The sequence below is a fragment of the Hippocampus zosterae genome, chromosome 3 (assembly GCF_025434085.1).
Source record: "Hippocampus zosterae strain Florida chromosome 3, ASM2543408v3, whole genome shotgun sequence".
NCBI classification, from domain to species: domain Eukaryota; kingdom Metazoa; phylum Chordata; class Actinopteri; order Syngnathiformes; family Syngnathidae; genus Hippocampus; species Hippocampus zosterae.
Genome location: NC_067453.1, coordinates 4,177,273 through 4,199,403, shown reverse-complemented (window position 1 = coordinate 4,199,403; position 22,131 = coordinate 4,177,273). Strand labels below are relative to the sequence as shown.

At 44.0% G+C, this 22,131-nt stretch overlaps 2 protein-coding genes across 4 annotated transcripts in view; one reads left to right on the top strand and one right to left on the bottom strand.

The window, feature by feature from the left end:
* The window catches only part of tat (tyrosine aminotransferase), a 37,195-nt gene extending 34,320 nt beyond the window's left edge, over positions 1-2,875 (top strand). Inside the window, exons 12-13 of one of the 3 annotated variants that reach the window (XR_007961703.1) lie at positions 25-370; positions 415-2,875. Coding sequence is in view for 1 of the 3 variants with exons in the window: in XM_052060917.1 (XP_051916877.1) it covers positions 25-165 (141 nt within the window). In the remaining 2 variants the exon portion in view is untranslated. Of the gene's footprint in view, positions 1-24 lie in introns of all 3 variants that reach the window. The other 2 variants (XR_007961702.1, XM_052060917.1) reach the window with 2 other exon arrangements.
* Positions 2,876-9,328: 6,453 nt separating this feature from the next.
* On the bottom strand, positions 9,329-20,916 carry polr2c (RNA polymerase II subunit C). Its single transcript, XM_052061023.1, has 9 exons — positions 20,718-20,916; positions 19,310-19,359; positions 18,946-19,014; positions 18,818-18,870; positions 18,515-18,643; positions 18,379-18,430; positions 10,046-10,214; positions 9,872-9,946; positions 9,329-9,791 (listed from the first exon to the last, which is right to left on the bottom strand). Exons 1-9 carry the CDS (start codon positions 20,801-20,803, stop codon positions 9,647-9,649), a joined length of 828 nt encoding a protein of 275 aa, XP_051916983.1. The 5' UTR covers positions 20,804-20,916; the 3' UTR covers positions 9,329-9,646.
* Between the last annotated feature and the right edge of the window lie 1,215 nt (positions 20,917-22,131).

Below are 22,131 nucleotides of genomic sequence, written 5' to 3'. Positions count from 1 at the left end.
TACTCAGAGCCTCTCTTCTCACAGGCTTTTGAATATCCCAACTTCTTCCGCATTGTGGTGACAGTTCCAGAGCAGATGATGTTGGAAGCATGTGGTCGGATCAGGGAGTTTTGCCAGCGCCACTATCAGCCAGGCAGACGTAACAAAAAGGACCTGGATCAGTGATGCAGAAGACTCTAACATGAGTTGCAACTGATGCAAACCTCCTGTTTGTTGTTTATTTATCAAATTGTTAGTTATACCTTTTAAAGCCAGCTATTATTTAATGTCAAAATTAGGATTGCAGATCATGAACATGACAATGCTATCGTTTAATTAATAATTATCCCCTTAAACTGAGGGCAACTTTGCCAAAAACTCCTATGGAAAGGTGCAGCCAAACCAAATTTGTAGCTGTTCTTGAACCATTTGGAGTATCAGCATAGTTTTGGTCTCTTTTTGAAATATTCAAAATTGTATCATTATGAATATTTTCCCCATACAGTAAGAATCTGTATAAGTGCTCCTGGCACTGAACTATGGATGTTCGAAAACAGAAGAAAAAGGCGAAGCTTATGTTCGTCTGAATTTCTTTTCACAAAATCTGCCTTGAAAATGTATTTAGAATGTTGATTAGGATTTGAAAACACTACAGGATCAAAGTCTCCCCAAGTTCCAGCTCAAATTCGACAATTCCCCGCTCCCCGTTGCTCCACTGCTTTCCTGACTTTGTCTAATGTGCTGTCTTCTGTCTTAATATAGCCTCTGTATATTTTTTCTTATGAATAGACAAAATATGGAATTAGTCAGCTGGACTCTGTCACGTTACGCACAAAGCAGGAAAAGGAACTGCTTTGTACATAACAGAGCAAACGAGAATAAGTGGATCCCCGAAATATCAGACACTGACAAGGACTTCGTTCCAAAATAATATTTGTTATAAACCAAAACTCCGCCTAATAGAAAACTGAAAACACTGGTAAAAACGAGAACCAGGAAATAATGTAACGCGACAATGAAAAGCGCTTGCAAAAAAACGGCAAGGAAAATGATTAGACAATTACTAGTTCAAGTACGCACTTTGAAAAATCCCAATGGGACGACGAAAATGTAACAAACAGCAATCGTATTTGAGTAATGTTTACGAACATGGGCAACAGCAGTGGCACAGCATGCAATACTCCGGCAATGAGTCGACAGCCGGAGCGCCTAGATATAGCAGGTGCAATCACCTACAAATAGGCAGCAGGTGTGCAGGCAGCAGAAATGAACGCCTGCCACCTGCTGCCAAATACGGAACATGACACTCTCAGCACTATGGTACACATTTTTTCAATGAAAAGAGTGGGCGGTGGGGAGCCCTCTTGGCCCTCTGGGACATTTGCTGCTGGGAACACCATAGATCCTTGGCAGAAGTGGAAAATGGTGTGCTTGACATTATTGTCCCTAACAGGATGTGGAAGACATCTTCATTATTCACCTTTTGATAACAGGAATACTGCTGTTTAGTGTTCGCAGTTTTCTGAACTATCGCAAAATTCAGCCGCGCGGGGGCTTCATTGGTCAGGAACAAGGTGGTGACTGAACATGGTATGGTGTGAGGTGGGTGATCAACACTCAGACTCATTCATTGATCGAACTGAACCGCAAAGTGGATGTTGTGTTGGAGTCGCTTCACAAAATGGAAAGACAGAGAGTAGTTGTTCTGACCTGAAAAATTGATTGACTGATTGATTGAAAATTTGGCAGATTGACACCACAGAGAGTCGCATGATAAAAGGCATTCAAGGCTGTCTGTAATTGAAGAGGGCCTGTTCGCAATACAGTTGTTATCTGGACTTTCCCCTGGATGTGAAAACACACAGACGCGAGCTTCTTCACCCTATTCCCCCGACCGAGCCTGTGACTAATAAGGTCTTGGCCTTGCAGCTGCAGGCACAATGTCAAGGTCTTTGCTGCTCCCTCCCACGTCACAACTGCAAAGACTTGAGCGCACCTACTGTGTGTGTAGCTCATTTCACAGATTATGATGCTCCCCCCAACCTTCCTCCCGTCCCTCCACCACCCTGTTCATTCCATGTTCAGTCTTGAGAATTGTTATACTGTGGTTTTAAATGTACACTACATGTGCTGAGGGGTTTTTCTCTGGCCCAAACCATCTACCCACTAAGGAGAATGGTTGAAGCCTATTGTTTTTTTTCCCCCTCCCCTTCCCGACTGTTTTCCTTTCCTTTCAGATCTAAGATATCGGGTTGCTTAACAGCGACCCGCCTGGCTTCTCGTTCTATATCCCCCATGTTGGTTCTTGATTTCTTGTTTATGTTCTTCTGGACGGATTATAACTGGAAAGTGAATTCCTTGTTGATATGATTGTTTGATGTATAGATGAGTTTCAATGTTTGCAAACATTGCCTCCAAGATGCTCGCACATTTTAATGATGCCACTGTTGTTTGCAAAGACGAGCATTTTTAATTGCCTCTCACGTTGAATTTCTTTATTTTGACATTCGGATCACTGGGCAGAAATCACATCGTGTCATAACCCCCCGCCCCCGCGGGCCTTCGCAATGCTTTGTTTAAATTAAACAGTTGGGATTCCTCTGGTCCGCCCCACTTCTAAACCAGCTGCGAGGCACCGGCCGAGGTGACTGTAGCATACCATACTGCTACACGATGTTACGACAGTGTCGCACAGCATTGGTTGATGGGGTGACGACTGACACCTGTTCAGTCAGACTCAGTTGAATAAAGACCATTGAAAAAGTAAGTCGTGTCCTCACGTTTTTCTGACACAACAGCGACCCAACGGAGAGACACACCCCGTGCCACCACCCCCGGCACTCCCCCCCAGAGGGGGGAAAAGCACAAGGACCACGACAGCGGGGGGGCCCGCTGAGCACCGCAGCTGAAGAGATCCACGGGAAGGACCCGGCGTGCGTCCAGAGTCGCCACCACAGTCTGCCGAAACCCGACACCCTCGCGCTGACTCGCCATTGCGCGTGGCCGGCGTGGAGCGGGTGAAACAGCCGGGACGGGGGCTGAGTGGCCAGCGCGGCGGGGGCACCGCCTGCCCAGCTTCGCCGTCTGCGACCGACTCTGCCCGCCTGACCCCCTCCGGCGGTGGGACGCGCCCATCCCCCCTTCGCCCCTTTCAGCCCGCTCCACCCAGCCCTTAGAGCCAATCCTTGTTGAAATTATGGATCTGACTTGCCGACTTCCCTTACCCACCTTGTTCTAACATGCCAGAGGCGGTTCACCTTGGAGACCTGCTGCGGATATGGGTACGGCCTGGCGCGGGATTTACACATTCCCCCCTTTTCAAGGGCCGACGGGGGCTCACCGGACGCCGCCGGAACCGTGACGCTTTCCAGGGAGCTGCCCTTCACCGACAAAAGAGAACTCTCGCCGGGGCACCCGCCGGCTTCTCCGCGATCACTTGTGTTGCCGCACTGGGCGCGTTGCATTCTCACGTCGTCAAGCTTGTAACCATAACTTTCAACGTTTTTTTCTGAAAGGGGTGTTTACCAGCAGGAATTCTATAAAAGACTAGATCTCCGTGTGTGCTCTTTCCATTCTGACAACCCACGGCACGAGACTATTATGATTTACAAGCGTGTGTTTTCTGTCTCCAAGATGCGCGCGCAGCCAGACTGAATGTATGCATACATCACAAGAAACTGATTTATAGTGCTTCACATTGATTCTGTTATTATTATTTTATTCTTGTTACCCCGCCCCCCCCTTTACATTTAATGGTAGAAAACTTCTTAAGACTTTATGGGCAGAGGTGCCAGTATTTTGGGCCCCGTGAAGTGATAGCATTTTCGGCCCCACCGCTTAAAAGTCAAAAATAGTCAATCGGCAATCTTCCAGGATCTTTGTGTCACGTCCCGAGTTTGTCAGCATGGGGCAGGCTTCCTGCTTGCCGCCTGCGCACCTGCCACCCATTTGTAGTTACCGTATTTTCACGACTATAAGGCGCCATTAAAAGTCTAAAATTTTCTCCAAAATGGACAGGACGCCTTATAATGCGGAGCGTCTTTTATATGAGCTGAGTTCCAAAATCTGGCTGAGATCCGACGCGCTGTTTATATAGAGAAAAGGCGGAAGTGAGGTCGACCAATCAGTGAAGTGCGGAGAAGAGGTCGGCCAATCAGTGAAGCGCGTCCGTGCACTTATATGTAAATTATGGAGAGAGAGAAAATGTGTACCTGAGTGACGACACGCACGCATGCGGAGAAGAGGTCGGCCAATCAGTGAAGTGCGGAGAAGAGGTCGGCCAATCAATGAAGCGCGTCCGTGCACTTATATGTAAATTACGGAGAGAGAAAATGTGTACGTGAGTGACGACACGCACGCAAGCGGAGAAGAGGTCGGCCAATCAGTGAAGCGCGTCCGTGCACATATATGTAAATATATGAAGAGAGGTGGACGTGAGTGAGGACAGGCACGCAGGGGGTGGGTCCGGCAATGAGTGAAGGGTGGGCGTGTAAGTGGACGCTAAAGGCACGCTTCGAGCAGGTACCAGCACCTGTATAAAATGTGAGTATGTGCATTATTGCAAAACAACTTCGGTTTTGGTTTCCAAGAACCCCCGAAAATGAATTCCAACCGCTGGACATCGGCATCAACCGGGCGTTCAAAGTGAAGTTGCGAGCGGCATGGGAAAAATGCATGATCGATGGTGAACACAGCTTCACGAAGAGTGGGAGGCAGCGCCTGGCTAGTTACGCCACAATCTGTGAATGGATTGTGGCTGCTTGGACGAACATATCTGCTAGTACAGTTGTTCGAGCTTTTGGCAAAGCCGGCATCATTTCTGTGGAGCCACATGACGACGAGAGTGACTCTGACAACGAGAGGGAACCCGGCGGTTTGGATGGATTACTGATACTTGCACAATTGTTCAATTCGAACACAGAAGATGACGACTTTGATGGCTTTCTGAGTGATGATTGAGCAAAAAACGTGAGTACCTTGTAAATAAAATACACCCAAACTCAGTTCTGCTTTCGTTGCCTTTTTAAAAACATGTTTTAGCTTTGAGCTTCAGTGTATGCTTCAAGCTAACGTGTTAGCGAACGTGTTAGCATGCATGCATGCATGCCGTATGTTTGTTTAAGCGTATTTTTTACCACTGTAAAACTGCGCCCATTAGTACAGTGCGTCCTGTGTATGTGTAAAATACAGAAATGTCACCCATTAATGAGACTGCGCCCAACCGTACGGTGCGTCGAATAGTCGTGAAAATACGGTAATTACACAGGCTTTATTTGGATGCTCTGGTAGTCGACTCAATTCTCTCGCCCATTACTACTCGACTTTGTTCATTACCTTAAAGCCTTGTGGCTGTTATTGTGCGCCTTTATACCCTCTCGTGTGATATTATTGTTCACCAAAATTATTCTCCTTGCTATTTTTCCCCAAGCGTTTTCTGTTGTCTCCTTATTTCCTGGTCCTTATTTTGACTAGCGTCTTCTGTTGTTTCGTCCAGACGGGTATTTTGTGTTATACTAAATCTCATTTTTTCTGACAACCATTTTTTCTGTGTCTGCTGTTTCAGGGATCCACTTCCTTATTTTGTTGTGCACGAAGCAATTACCGTATTTTCACGACTATTCGACGCATCGTACTAATGGCCGCAGTCTCATTAATGCGTGACATTTCTGTATTTTACACATACACAGGACGCATCGTACGAATGGCCGCAGTTTTACAGTGGTAAAACCTTACGCCAGCTTAAACATACGGCATGCATGCGCGCACTCTAACACGTTAGCTTGAAGCATACGGTAGCATGCCAAGACATACAGATAAGATAAAAACACGTTTTTAAAAAGGCAACGAAAGCAGAACTGAGTTCGGGTGTATTTTATTTAGCCATCGTACAATGTTCTCACGTTTTTCGATCAATCATCACCCAGAAATCCATCAAAGTCCTCATCCTCTGTATCAGAAGCAGAGGACTGCACATCTCAGTTGTCATTGAATGCATCACATGCTAGTGTGAGTTGCTACGCATTGCCGAGCGGAAAGAAGGAGTAGCAACAGCAAAGTCAACATTTCTCTCGTGTGAAGCTTTCCCACATTTTAAAGTAAAGAACAGAGCGAAAAATGGTGGCAGCGCGTGTGTGTGTAGAAAGAATTGAACAATTGTGCAAGTACCGTAATCCATCAAAAACGCAGCGTTCCCTCTCGTTGTTGCGTATTGTGGCGTAACTCGCCAAGCGCTGCCTCTCACTCTTTGTAAAGTTGTGTTTGCCACCGATCATCCATTGTTCCCATGCCGTTTGCAACTTTACTTTGAACGCCCGGTTGATGCCAATGTCCAGCGGTTGGAGTTCTTTAGTCAAGACTCCGGGAATAACGGCAAGCTCAGAGTTCATTTGCTTGACTTGTTTTTTCACCGCTGCTGTGAGATGGGCACGCATGCCAAAAGCATAACCGGTGGCTTTAAGTTTGAACTGAGCTTCGTAGGCGTGTCTTTTTGTCTAATTTATTTTCAGGGGTTCTTAGAAACCAAAACCGGAGTTGTTTTGCAACAATGCACATTGCCACACTCTATACAAGTGTTGGTACTGGCTTGAGGCGTCCACTTACACGCCCACCCTTCACCATTGGCGGACTAGCTTGCCTGTCCTCTCTCTCTCTCGCTCTCTCTCTCTCTCTCTCTCTCTCTCTCTCTCTCCCTCTCCATATATGTATATATACACGCCCACCCTTCCCTGATTGGCCGACTTCTCTCCCGCATGCCTGGCCACAGTCACTTCCGCCTTTTCTCTATATAAACAGCGTGTCGGCTGTCAGCCAGATTTTGGAACTCAGCGCATATAAAGGACGCTCCGCACCATAAGGCGTCCTGTCCATGTTGGAGAAAATTTAAGACTTTTAATGGCGCCTTATAGTCGTGAAAATACGGTATTCTATCGCTTCGGGTACAACGTGACACTTTGCCAGTCTTGGGCCCTCAGGATGGTCATCACTTTTATTTTGATGTTTAATATTTGTCCACGCACGCAACCATATTATTTGTCATTCCTGTCATTGGTGTATTGACTGGTGTTAGTCTAAATATGGACGTCAGGGTCGGCAAGTGAAGCAGTCCCACTCCATGTTGGCCCTTCTCTGCATGTGAAGAGTAAAAATAAAATGAACAAAAAAACGTAATGAACATAAATTATTTTCCGTTTTAGTTTGATGGTTTGTACTTTACATTGACTTTCTTTTCAATCCAATAATTATCCATGATTTCATCATAAAAATAACTGAATTTGTATTTCCTGTTCAGAAAAGGGCAAGAAGTGAAGAGAGGCATCGAACAGAGAGCCCCCAGTGGCCGACTGAGGCACGCAGCGCATGCACGCACAAAAGAGATGTTGCTGTTTATATTCTATTGCCAATAACCATATTTTAGCAGACAAACTGCACATGATGACGTTCAGCTATGGTTCATGAATATATGTGTGCCATCTTGTGTCTTTCTGATCTGATAGGCCAGAAAATCAACTGAAAGTAGACAAGGTGGTAAAAAAGTACAGTGCTGGAAAAGGGTTCTCAGCTCGCTACAGCCAACAATTCACAATTGCCAACAGATAGTCTCTCTCTGTGTGACAATTTGTGTATATGAATGCCCCAGGATGTACCTTTTGATCTTTGGAACTTCTCTGGAAGAGCACGACCCCAACCCCAGAGTTTGAACCATCCACCTCAACAATGAACTGGAGAAGAGGATCAGGATGGATGAGGACATTTTCACCCTCTTCAAATATCAAAACAAGCGCCTCAGTATTTTTCATGTTATGGGCATTATGCTTTTTCCTCACCATAAAGATTCGAGAAAACGCTTAATGTTGCTTCAAGTCAATAATCTCTTATCACTACAACTTCAATGGCAAACAAATTTGGCGTTCACAAAGTGATCGCTTGCACATATGAGCCCAAACTATGGATTGGCCATTGAGGTCTGCACAGGAGATGCTACTCAGCCACTTGGCTTGTCGCGTTTCAGACATTTCTTCCGTTTCCGGGCCCCGATGTATAATTTTCTTTGGAATTCCAAAGAAACCTCGATCTTTTTCACTTTTTCCGTTGTTATAACACCTAATGACATATCAAGGGTGCATCATTTTAACAGCAGCTAAGCAACCTGTTTTGTGATCAAATAAACAGTGGAGTCGAATGCTATCTGCCCAAGATGGTCAGCAACAAAATACAAAGCAGAAGAGAAGTCACGTGAAAGCATTGCAAAACAAGTTTATCAACAAACTTTAACTATGATAAAAAGTGACATGGAGGGAGCTGAGGAAAACTGAGAACTGATCCGAGCGACGTGAGCTGCATCCAAGCTTGGAAAGCACACAGAGCTCTACTTGCTCCAACAAGCAAGACGAGATGATCTAAGATGGCGCCCTAGTAGCTAGCAGTCGGCAACTGCTCTTCAAGGCCTTTGCTTTTTTAATTTTTTTATTTTTTGCTGTTTTTGTCTTTGGTTTTGTTAAATGATGTTTGTTGTTGCTTCGTGTGGACCCGGCTTTTTGTTGTTGTTGTTGTTGCTGTTTTTGTCTTTCGTTTTGTCAAATGGTGTTTTTTTTAACTCTGTGTGGACCCGATGTGGACTGTTTTCTGCGTTTTTGGCCACAACATTGGTCAAAGGAGAAGAATCTGTGCTTGGTGGTCGCGCCTTCTCTGCAGCATACGTGTACCAGCACAGATTTTTTTTATTGGGAGGAATGTCGGGCCATTTGACTGTCGCCGCTTGTTTTTTTTGCACCTGTAATGGGCAGCATTTTTCACAACCCCGTTTTGTTTAGCTAAGATGTCGGCGCTGTTGTACAATCTGTGCTGGTACGGTTGGATGGGTGCCTTGTGGACCAGAGGATGAGGAGAGAGGAGCATCGGCACTGAGCGTGGATGCATATTTGGAATTGAGAGTCGCCACTTGGAATTTAAATAGATGCTACAGCTTGTTTACTTTCAAACTTAGCTTGTAGCAGATGTGTGCACATTTTGAGCATGACGTCTCTAAAAAAAAAAGTCTGTCTCGCGAGGGATGGTCACTGTTTGTGTCAATCACACACCGTAAAGCGAAAATAAATATGTAGTTACTCAATGAGTTTTGTAATGTAAGAGAAATGTAATTATCTAATCAGATAAAGAAAAAAACATCACAAATTAACATTTTTAAGGCTGAACATTTCATATCAATTTTGAGTGTTATCAGTGACCAGAGAAGGGAATACAAGTTCGATTTACACAATTAACTTCATTATTTGTGTCATTTGTGTTACATTCTAAGAGCTTGTTGCATAGAACAACAGATGCTGTGAAATGAAGAGAATTTACTGAAATGTGGAATGATGAGAAAACAGTCTTTATTGCGTACCTCAATTAAAATGAAAGACATGTGAGACAAATTTTAAAAAAGGTTTCCATGTAACATGATGTTGGGTCACTGACATTTTAGAATGCTAAATGAAGACGAAACTTGATGTGATTGTCCTTGACCACCAAACAAGGAAGCAACCACAAAGCAAAAGTTGTATTTTGTTTCGACACTGTCTCTCAATCCAAAAATGATTTCCCAAAATAAAATTAAAAAAGGGGGAAAAATGTTGAGCGCAATCTACAGACAGACTAAGGTCTGCAAGCCCCATTTATCATTGTGACTTCAGTTGATAGTGAGCACATCACTTTGGATTTCATGGTTGAGTTGTGTCTGCAGGTCGCTCAGCTTTTTCTTGAGGACAGCCAGCGCGGACATGACAATGGTCTCGGGTCGGAGGGATCCGCAAGACTCCACATTGTAGTAGAACCTGCAGAGGGAAAAGGCAGATGATTTGTGCTTTGATTCCAAATCATGGATATGCTCGGTTTCAATTGAAGCTTTCCTCACCTTTCTGGTTTGCCATTTGGGTCATATGGAGCCTGGACCTCATCCTCCTCAATTTCAGAATATTCACTTTTGGGCCTAAGGCCAGCATGGCAAAAAAAGCAATCAATGAAAAAACAGAAAAGCTTTCATCACAATTCTGATGATGATTTTTCTGTATCGAAACTAACAACGCACCATTCCTCGGGTCGCGGGTAGACAGTGTGCCTCAGTGCGTTGTCTGGGTCATACTCAAATGCCACTCCTGCTGTTGGGTTCCACTTGGCATGCTCCTTACCAAATCCTTTTTTGGCATAAGCTCTCAGTCGCAGTTCCTGTCCTTTGCGAAGCTTCACCAGCAAAATTTCTATGAATGTGAATACAATTATGGAAAAATTGTTCCACTAGTTAATTAACAACAAGCAATTGTAAAGTTAATGTGGGGTGAGCAAGATGATGCTAATTCCAATATGAACCTGATAAGGGGGAAACCAATGCTAGAGACGAAAATGCGCAAAGTAGCAAACTTATTTTATTTATTTTGGTGTGTTGTATTTCTCAACACGAGTCAGGGCCATCAGCAGCTAGTGAGGTCATGTGCTTATTCGGTGTTTGTTTGCCGACTGTTCAATGAAGTGACCGAAAGTACACCAGTGGCCGCATCGATCCATGTTTGTTCGTCTTTGTGTGCCCTGCGATTGGCTGGCAACCGCTTCAACGTGTCCCCCACCTACTGCCTGAAGACGGCTGGGATAGGCTCCAGGACCCCCTGCAACCTTTGTGAGGATAAAGCGGATCGGAAAATGGATGGATGGAGTCATTGGGAAACGTGAGTTTGAAAAAGTAGCCGTAATGACAAAATGATTTTGAAAAAAAATTAAACGTTATGACAATATGTGGGATATGAATAGACCCCCAGACTACAGTGTAAAATTGAAAAATAAAAACAATGAATTAACAATCTAATAATTCAAAAAACTCCCAGAGCTTTTGTAACCCTGCAGCAAACAAAACTGCTATGCTTTTTCCAAGTTTCCCCAGAGCCCAATTCACAATTAATTTTCCAAACTATTACGAAACAAGTTTTTTTTCTTTCACATGTAATGCCAATCTATTTGAAACCATTTGGAAAATGCACATAGGCCACTGTTAACTTAATTAACACGACTGTCCGTGTTTTATGTTTATTATTTTACTTTATGTTAACTGTTTTGTTAAGCGCTTTGTTACAGCTGCCGTTGTTGTGAAAGCGCTATATATATATCAGCATGGTCAGGAAATGGACAACGGAAGCTGAAGATGCTCTGCGGGACTGCTTCGAGACAACCAGGTGGGAACTCTTCAGCAAGGTTCATGGGGAGGACATTGATGCACTCACCGACACCATCACGGACTACATAAACTTCTGTGACGAGAACACCGTACCCACCAGAACTGTGCGGTGTTTTTCCAACAACAAACCATGGATTAATCCTGACATAAAGGCCCTCCTGAAGGAGAAGAAGAGAGCTTTTATGTTGAGAAAGAGAGGAGCTGAAGGCCGTGCAGATTCGGCTGAGAAGAAAGATCAGGGAGGGGAAGAAGATATACAGGATGAAATTGTTACAGTTACAGGCCAGCAATGTCACTGGTGTCTGGAGGGGCCTGAAAACCATCTCAGGCCATGACAGCCCTGAGATGGACATTGAAAGAGAAAGACATTGACTGAGAAGGACAAGGACTGGGCAGATGGACTCAACCGTTTCGACCAGTCGTCTGTCCCTTCCCCCAACCACCAACTGCAACCACTCTCACCGAGGACTTCTTCTCCTCCCCCTCCTCTTTCGACCAGCTCTCATCAACCCAGTCTGTCACCTGGTTCCTGCCTGTCTGTCACAACAGAGCAGGTGAGGAACCAACTGAGGAAGATGAATGTGAGGAAGGCAGCAGGTCCAGACAAGATCACTTCACGGCTCCTCGGGATCTGCTCTGAGCAGCTGTGTGACATTGTCCAGCACATGTTCAAACTGAGCCTGAAGCTGGACAGAGCTCCACAGCTGTGGAAAACTTCGTGCCTGGTCCCAGTGCCCAAGACCCCCCACCTTTAAGGAGCTGAACAGCTACAGACCGGTGGCGCTGACGTCTCACCTGATGAAGACTCTGGAGAGACTCGTCCTCGCCCACTTTCGACCACTGGTGAGCCCGGCACTGGACTCGCTGCAATTTGCACATCAGCCTGGCATCGGCGTGGAAGACACCATTATCTACCTCCTCCACTCAGTGCTGTCACACTTGGAGAAGGATGGGAGCACTGTGAGAATCATGTTCCTTGATTTCTCCAGTGCCTTCAACACCATCCAGCCCAACTTACTGGGAGGCAAACTGCAGAACGCCGGAGTGGACCACCATCTCACAGCATGGATCATAGACTACCTAACAAATCAGCTGTGAGTCGGACAGACTTCTCTGCAGCACTGGAGCGCCACAGGGGACTGTTCTGGCTCCATTCCTGTTCATCCTCTACACCTCGGACTTCAGACACGCCACTCCAAACCACCTTCAGAAGTTGGCCTCATTACATAGGGGGGCGATCGGAATACAGGGGACTGACGAAGGACTTTGTGGACTGGTGCCAGCAGAATCTCCTCCAGATCAATCCTAGGAAAACTAAGGAGTTGGTTGTGGATTTCTGCAGGAAACAGTCCTCACCAGCACCGATGAACATCCAGGGTATGGACATAGAGAGGGTGACCTCTTACAAGTACCTAGGTGTTCTTCTGAACAGAAAAACTGGACTGGTCTACAAACACGGACACCCTGATTAGGAAAGGACAGAGCCGGACTCTTCCTACTCAGGAAACTGAGGTCTTTTGGGGTTCAGGGGTCGCTCCTTAAGACTTTCTATAACTCAGTCGTGGCCTCGGCCATCCATTATGTCATTGTCTGCTGGTCAGGCAGCATCTCAGCCTGGGACAGAAAGAGACTGGAGCGACTGGTCAGGAAGGCCAGTTTTCTGTCCTGGGCTGCCCCCTTGACAGTCTGGAGGAGGTGGGCAACAGAAGGATGCCAACTAAGCTAAAAGCTATGATGGACAGTCCCTCCCACCCTCTCCAGCCCGCCTTGACAGCACTAGGTAGCTCCTTCAGCCAGAGACTGTTACACCCACGCTGCAAGAAGGAGCGATACCGACGCTCGTTCCTACCAACTGCTGTCAGGCTGTTGAATAAAAATAACAATAATAATAATAATAATAATTAAATGATGTGAAAACAATTGTAAATAGCACTGCGATTTATCCATTTTGTATTTATATTGCACTTAATTGAACGGTGTTTGTTTTTTCTTCTTTCTACCCACATTCTTGCTGCTGGAGGCTGTAAATTTCCCAAGTGTGCGACAAATAAAGGATATCTTATCTTATCTTATGTATTGCATTAGGTGTCCCCAAACTTTTTCCTGTGAGGGCCACATAACTTTTCCCTTCTGTGATGGGGGGCCGATGTTAGTTTGTAACATCAACGATCGTAGGGGAGCTTAAAAAAATTATTGTTTCCCAGAAAGCCACACATAACCAAATAACCCTTTCCAGGTTCTTTACAGAAAAAAAGTCAGGAAACAAATAATAACACTATTAATGAAATAAATAATAACTAAATAACCCTCTCTGAGTTCTTCACAGAAAAAAACAGGAAATAAATAATCACTAAAAAACTCTCTCTCTTTATAGCCCCTTGAAATCCACAAAAAAAGAGTTCTGCCATCTATGAGAACACCACCTATTTTGTCTTGTTTATGTCTGCTACCGTCTTGTTCACGTGTTCTACTAATTTATCTGAGACACAACTAAAACACTGAAACATTCTATAGTGTGTAAATAACTTTGTGACCTTGATTTCAACCCTATTTGCGTCATGGGTCATTTTGCCCCGAAGACTACTTTTGTACTTTTTTTGTACAGCTTCCATGGAAATGTGATTAAAAACATTTCAAATTTTCTGCAGTTGGGGACAATCTAGGAAAAGTCATTAAATTTCAAGTTAAAAAATTATCATTTAGGGTTTTTCGGGGCGTTTTTAACACAGTGGCGGGTCATTTTGACCCGAGGACAACAGGAGGGTTAGAGGGCCGGCTCAAATTTGCCCGCGGGCCGTATCCGGCCTGCGGGCAAATTTAGTAGTTTGGGGACCCCTGTATTGTATTCATTTACTGATGCGGAAACATTTCTATTGGAAATAAGTAAATTAGTTGAAAATAATATTGGACATTGTGTTTCATACTGTAGCAAGATCATTCAGATACATCCACACCTATTCGCTTTTGTAAAAAAAAAAAAAGAAAAAAAAAAGACATGATTGACAGCATCAAGTGCAATTGAAAGATCTGGAAAATACCACGTGCAAATTCTTTCTTCTCCAAAGCAGAATAAATGTTGTCAACTTGGTTTAACAGGGTTTAACACTCTTCCACTTGCTTTTTATTTATTGACTTTTTAAGGACTTTTTCTCCATTCAGCGGGGAGATTCACAGTGGATTTAATGCCCGCTCAGAAAATCACGGGCTGAACAGAAAGCCACATATCACTAAGCTGGTGTTCAAATCATTGCTGCCAAAGGAAGGGCACATATTTATTTTTAGGGGCAATCACTTACATTTTCACTTTCCTACCCTTTATCACGGAAAATGGAAAAAAAAAATTGAAAAAATTAATTCTCAAAACAAAACACACCAAGAAAAATTTAAATTGAGAAAATATAAAACTTCCAACTTATTTTCGAATAAACACAACACTAAGAACAGAGCTAATGGTCATATGGGTCACCTGGACAGGGTTTAGAAAAATCTGGTTTCACGAACAGTAGTACTGATTGCTCATCTTAGCAGTATCCAGTCTCCCTGAACTGAAATCAGAAGTCCCAAATGGTCGAACCTTATTATTTTCCCTCGTATCACCTCCAATGATCAGACATGAAACTGATATGACAATTAGGGAATAGCAGACAGTGACTTAGTTTTCTCCTCAATCTCTTTTGCAAGTTCTTGGCGACCAGGAGGCTATGACAAGTTTTATCTCTCGCGGAGATGCCCTTCTTGCACACTCAGCAGAAGGCTAACGTGTAATCGCCAGCGATTTTTCCGACCCAAACACGGAACTGCGGCTTCTCCAGCCACGGCCCTTGAAAATAGCATAGTCCTGGAATATTTGTAGCAACGGACACTCGAGCAAAGCGCGCCTCAGCAGTCGAAGGTCCACTGCTCTCTGCTGTGTGTGCATCCGCGCAAACATGTACGCACGCGCACGTCTTTTGGTTTCAAACAAGCAACTGACGTCACAAATCAAATACGCTTTGATCTACGACAACAAAACGCTAGCCGAGCCGAAACAACAGCTAAGCTTAGCCGACGCAAACACAGCACAGAGCAGCGGACTATCGACTGCTGAGGCGCGCTTCGCTCGAGTGGCGTCGCGACATATTTGTCTGTCACTTGATGAAATCGATAAATTCGATGAATAGATTTTTCCAGAAAATACGGTAATTGCTTGCCGAGTCGGCAACCAAACCATCCATTCACTGCCCCACGATGGCGTCAATCTACTGTATTGTTGTTTCCCGGAATGACCCGAGTGATCACGTGATCATCGTCGGAACTAAACGGAGACGGCGGAAAAAGCAGAGCGGGTACCAGGTCCTGCATGTTCCGACAAAACTATGAATTGGGAGGGTGGGGAAAATGACATACACAAATGAAATGAACACCGCAGGTTAATTTTTATGGATTTTAGAAGATTTCCCTGAAAATTATGGACAATTAAGAACATAATTTTTTCGTTGATTTTTATGAACTTTAAGGACCCGTACAAACCCTGTTTAAGAGGGCCAAGTGGGCAGAATGATTTTTGCAGGATCCATGTTGATGTTCAGACAGTATTTTACATGTGTTTCAGAATGCATTTATAAACCAGTTTTTCTAAAATTTTGGAAAAGCATGGAAGAACTGAAAGAGGACGCTAATTTGTCAAAACCCAGGAGCATTTGATTGAAAAACCGGAATAAAATTTGCAATCTTGACATTATAGGGAGTGACACCAATTTCTATGAATACCGCATATACACATATACAGTATATATAAAATTCCTCGTCTCACCCCCCCTCGGGTGTGTGTGGGGGGGGGGGGGGCTGCTGTAGGATTTTCCCTGCCCTTGTCTTGGTTCTTGCGGTGTGCAAGTCCTCAAGAGTGGCGGATATATATATATATATATATATATATATATATATATATATATATATATATAAAATCCTCGTCTCACCCATCGGGTGGTGTCCGTCCCTCATTCAGCTCGGGTCCTCTACCAGAGGCCAGGAAGCTTGAGGGTTCTGCGCAGTATCCTTACTGTTCCCAACACTGCACATTTCTGGACTGAGATGTCCGATGTTGTTCCCGGGATCTGTTGCAACCACTCATCTAGTTTGGGGGTCACTGCCCCGAGTGCTCCGACCACCACAGGCACGACTGTCACCTTTACCTACCAGGCTCTCTCCAGCTCCTCTCTGAGCACTTGGTATTTCTCGAGTTTCTCGTGTTCCTTCTTTCTGATGTTTCCTTCACTTGGGACCACTACAATACAATACATGCTGCAACGGCTTTCCCCTGCCCTTTATCTATGATCACGATATCTGGTTGGTTCGCCATTACCATCTTGTCAGTCTGGATCTGGAAGTCCCACAGGATCTTCGCTCTGTCATTCTCCACCACCTTCGGAGGTGTTTCCTATTTTGACCTTGGGTTTCCAGTCCATACTCCGCACAGATGTTTCGGTAGACTATGCCAGCCACCTGGTTATGGCGTTCCATGTAGGCTTTCCCTGCCAGCATCTTACACCCTGCAGTTACGTGTTGGATCGTCTCAGGTGCCTCTTTGCACAACCTACACACTGGGTCTCGTCTGGTGTGGTATATCTGAGCCTCAATGGCTCTGGTGCTCAGTGCCTGCTCCTGAGCAGCCAGGATGAGTGCCTCTGTGCTGTCCTTCAGGCCAGCCCTCTCGAGCCACTGATAGGACTTCTTGAGATCAGCCACTTCAGTTATGGTCCGGTGGTACATCCCGTGTAGGGGCTTGTCCTCCCATGATGGTCCCTTTTCCAGCGCCTCATCTTCTGTTCCCCATTGTCTGAGACATTCTCTGAGTATGTCATCCGTTGATGTATTCATGGAGCTTGGATGTTTCATCCTGGACAGTGGCTCTCACACTCACTAGTCCCCGGCCTCCTTCCTTTCGGCTTGCGTACAGTCTCAGGGTGCTGGATTTGGGATAGAACCCTCCGTGCATGCTTAGGAACTTTCGGGTCTTAACGTCCGTGGTATGTATCTCTTCCTTAGGCCACCTTATTATTCCTGCAGAGTATCTGATCACTGGCAGGGCATAGCTGTTTATTGCCCGGGTCTTATTCTTGCCATTGAGCTGGCTTCTTAGGACTTGCCTCACTCGCTGGAGGTATTTGGCCGTAGCCGCTTTCCTTGTTGCCAGTTCGAGGTTGCCATTGGCTTGTGGTATACCGAGGTACTTGTAGCTGTCCTCAATGTCTGCTATTGTTCCTTCAGGGAGTGAGACCCCTTCATTGCGGACTACCTTTCCTCTCTTAGTTACCATCCGACTACATTTATATATATATATATATATATATATATATATATATATATATATATATATATATACACACACACACACACACACACACACACACACACACGCACACACGCAGTATATATGTATATATATATATATACATATATGTGGAGTCACATATATGATACATATATGTCAGGCATGTCCAAAGTCCGGCCCGCGGTCGAATTTCATCCGGCCCTCGGCCCCTGTCATAAAACCAGTGCCGTCTGGCCCGCAGGTTGGGCGCAATGGAACACGTGTTGCATTGACTGAGGTCTCCTAGACTGGTGAGTGATGTTTCATAGAGTACTGCTTCCCTCTAGTGGCTAAATGAGTAATAGCATTCACTAAATGAGTAATAGCATTTAGACACTAGAGGGCATCACTCACGAGTTAACAAGACATCACTCCGTGTTTATATTGACTGATATATCATATTTCAAATGATCCTTGCAGTTGTGGATATGTGTATTGCTTGTTCATTTCCCTGTTGTTCGAGTCAAAGGTTTTGTGACTATTGAAAAGTCATGGTGATACATTTTATGTTTCAAATCAATCAATTTGGACTCAGGAGACTTCTGTTTAAGAAAAAGTCAAGTGAATAAGCAGTTGCATGTGATATACCTGTTTCAAATGAACCAAAAGAAATTCTTAATATTGTTGAAATTAAAATAAAAATGGAAATGTGAAACAGACTGGCTTACTAAAATTTGTTGAACAATATTGTTGCTCAATGTAAAGAATGTCAGCCAAGGTCGGCCCCCCGACATTTTACCACATAAAATCTGGCCCCTTGGCAAAAAGTTTGGACACCCCTGATATATGTGACTCCACCCCAGATATATCAAAGAAAATGAATGGATGCATGGATGAACTTCAAGTTTACCATTTCGTTCAGCGTAGTCATTAGGATCGTTGTCTCGACTCCTGGATGTGACCTGAAAAGAGACTCTGAGTGTCATGAAATGTGCTCACCTCCAATTGGGGAACTGCAACTACCGGTACATGGTTAAATGACCTACTGGGATAACTCTGTGGTTGTTGGACAACAGGTCGCGTGAGGTGACGTTGCGTGTCTTTTCATCAGTACAACGAACATCCAAAGTCAGCTCAACAGAGCACTCTGGACAGAATTCATCACAGGTGCAATCCTGAAGAAAAATGTCACAATGACAGTAAGGAGATTATTTATAATAGGGAAGCTCATGAAATGTATTTTAAATTTCACTGGATTACATAAAATGAATGTAAAAAGTTCATTTTGCATGCTCTGTACCCGTGAGATGTTCCTAACGCAAAAAGTTAAATGATTGACTCGAACTTACCCTGGAGTATTGCATTTTTTCTACAATATCATCACTGGTGAGTGGGATGAGACCTGACAACAAAAGAGATCTCTCAATATGTATACTGTTAGTTGTAGCTGCCAACCTTCTAACCATGTCGAACATACCAACTCTGTGAGCGATGAACTCATCATGCAGTACTGATGAGTTGGCATCAATCTGGATCCAATCAATTGCTGTCATGAAGTCATGCCAGAATATTAACTGGGTACACAGTTGTGAATACTAAAATAGTGCTTTGTAAAATATGCAGAAAGAAAAAATGCTTTCTCCAGGTTAATTCCATTTTCATACTTATATTTCTATAACTATTAAAACTATCTCAGCTACTTCTGAAAAACGAAAGAGACCTGTCCTTTGCACTTTATGAAGTAATTATACTATGCACATGATCATCTTACTATTAATTCCCAACCATTATGCCATAAATACATCTTTTGTGGGAACAATTCATTTAAAAAGTGATCCTACCTAATGTGGGTACTTCGGACATGAAGACACGTCTAATTGAATTGGCAACCCTAAAAACAGACAAGAAATGCTCAGACAGGATCCTGTTAACATCTATCGCAACTCAACTATTTTTGTCGTGCACTTCAAAAAAACAAAACACTGCTGTATAAAAAGTGCTGCACATGGAGCAAAAATAATTTATACAACAAACAATAAATTAAAAACGATAGTAGAAAGCACAAAAACAGTAAAACTAGAAATCAAGTCTCACGTTGAGTTTATAATGTTAACAGATAATACTGACATCATAACCATGCTACAATAACTTGCAATATGACTATTAAATTTATATTACATTTATAAATACAATAACTTTGAAGTCAAGATGGCGCCCGAATAGGCAGCCGTCGGCAAGTGCTCTCATGAGCCTTGCTTTTTTTTGTTGTTGTTTGTTTTGTTTTGTCACTTTGTGTTTGTTGTTACATCGTGTGGACTTGATGTAAACTTTTTGCAGCATTTTTTGGCCACGACATTCATCAAGGAGGAAACTCTGTGCTTGGTGGTTGTGCCTTCTCGGCAGCATGGGTATACCAGCACTGTTTTTGCCTGGGAGGAATGTCGGCGCCATTTGACTGTCGTTGCGGGACAGTCCCGGGGCGCTTGTGTCTTGCACCTGTTATGCGCAGCATTTTTTTCACAGCCCCACTTTGTTCAGCGGAGAGAACGGTGCTGTTGAACAGTCTGCGGCTGGATGGATGTAAGGCTTGAGGAGCCGACGATGAGAAGAAAGGAGCGTCAACGCGGAGCGCCGATGCGGATGTGGAACTGGGAGTGGCGGCTTCGAATTGAAGTGGATTTAGATGGGACAGGAGATGTGAGCCAATATCTTTTGCATCAATGGATGATACAGCTTCATGTTTGCTTTCAAAACATAGCTTGTAGCAGACGTGTGCATTTTCAGCATGACGTCTCTGATCCACTGGTGAAAGGACACTTTGATCCTCTCCTCTTTCATCTATAACTGATTCATACAACAAAGTGTATGTATAAAAGTGGGGAAGATTGCACGACTGTCTGTGTCCTATGTGTTGTGTTATGTTTGTTATTTTGACTTCAAAATGGCGCCGCGTGAGTGGCTGCCTTTCCAGCAGCTCCTATATTTAGTTGTTCTACTGCTTCCTTTCATAACTTTGCTTCTGTGAATCGGGAATTTCTCCATTGCGAGACTAATAAAGGTTTTCTCATCTTATCTTAAACCAAAGTACGTATAAGGCTTCCAAGTTGCACAGTACTGGGCTACGTGGGATAAATTAACGCACCCCTTTAAAATATTGGCTAAACTTTTTTGAAGCACTTGTCGCATAAAGACGAGACATAGTGTCCAACAGTAAAATATAATTGCAAACAAAAATAGACTAATACTCACGCCAAATCGGTGTTTTCAATGACAAACTTGACATTCTCATCTGTAAGTTCTGTGATTTTTACAGTCGGTTGGTTTGCATAAGGCATTGTGGCAGAGAAATCGAACTAGAAATAATTATGGGACTAAAGTACCCACTATTTGTCGGTCACTGTTACTCCTATTTTCTTTTCTTCTCTTTTTCCGGTTCTCGTCTTCTTCTTCCGCTTCTTTGGCAAACGACATTTGGCGGATTGCAACACTGCCATCTTCTGAACTGGAGTGTTGGTCTGGGTGATCCTATTTAACAACCTCCGATTTAATAACTCCATTCTTTCCCAAATATCAAAACAGACATTTAAATTTAACTCACAGTAACTTCTCTTTATCATCTCTCGATTATTCAAAGCTACGTAGTGACCAATGAAATAAGAATAAGAGACATCCAAATCATTTGAGAGTGATAACGTTGCTGATTCTCGATAATTAGAGAAACTCAGTCAGGCTTTTTGAAAGGGACTTTGACTCAATTCACAATATTAGACTTGTATTGAGACTTACTGGAGTACAGACATTATTCAGGATAAGCGATTTCGTTTATTTTTAGAGTTTCAAAGGGCCTTTGATTCTGAACTTTGTGAATATTTCCATAACTTTGGGTAATGGTACCTGTGTAAGATTTTAGATTTTAAAAAAAAACATACCCCAAGGTTGTGGCAGTTGACCACTTCTGTTCATTCTCGTGGCTGAAAAGTTATCAATTTTAATCATGAATGTTCATATTCAAGTGCTGAATGTGTTGAATCGAAAAGCTTGCTTTTGAAAATAGAGAATCAGATTCTTTGAGCACTTCAAGACATTAATGTTTATCAAAGGATTTTAGGGTGAACCTAAATGTGAATTATGGACGTCGTATGACTTCCCTCTGCAGTCAACGAATGGGATTACAATTTGGAAATAGGTTAAACCACGGATGCCCAACCGGTCGCCCAAATTGATCGCGGGAGGTTTGATCACATCACCCCTTTACTAGCCAACTTGCATTGGCTTCTGGTTAATTTAAGATGCGATTTCAAGATTTTGCTACTTAATTAGCGGCCCGGTAGCCCAGTGGTTAGCACGTCGGCTTCACAGTGCAGAGATACCGGGTTCGATTCCAGCTCCGGCCTCCCTGTGTGGGGTTTGCATGTTCTCCCGGGGTTGCGTGGGGTTTCTCCGGTGCTCCGTTTCCTCCAACATTCCAAAAACATGCATGGCAGGCTGATTGGACGCACTAAATTGTCCCTAGGTGTGAGCGTGGGCTTGGATAGTTGTTCGTCTGCGATTGGCTGGCAACTGATTCAGGGTGCCCCCCCGCCTACAGCCCAAAGACGGCTGGGATAGGCTCCAGCTCCCCCCGCGACCCGAGTGAGGATCACGCGGTTTGGAAAATGGATGG

Coding starts and splice junctions, on each gene's coding strand:
- polr2c (XM_052061023.1), bottom strand. CDS start 20,803: ATGCCTTATGCAAACCAACCGACTGTAAAAATCACAGAACTTACAGAT. Junction 19,360..20,717: donor ATTGAAAACACCGATTTGGC/GTGAGTATTAGT, acceptor GTCTGTTTTTAG/GGTTGCCAATTCAATTAGAC. Junction 18,871..18,945: donor GTTCATCGCTCACAGAGTTG/GTATGTTCGACA, acceptor TTTTGTTGTCAG/GTCTCATCCCACTCACCAGT.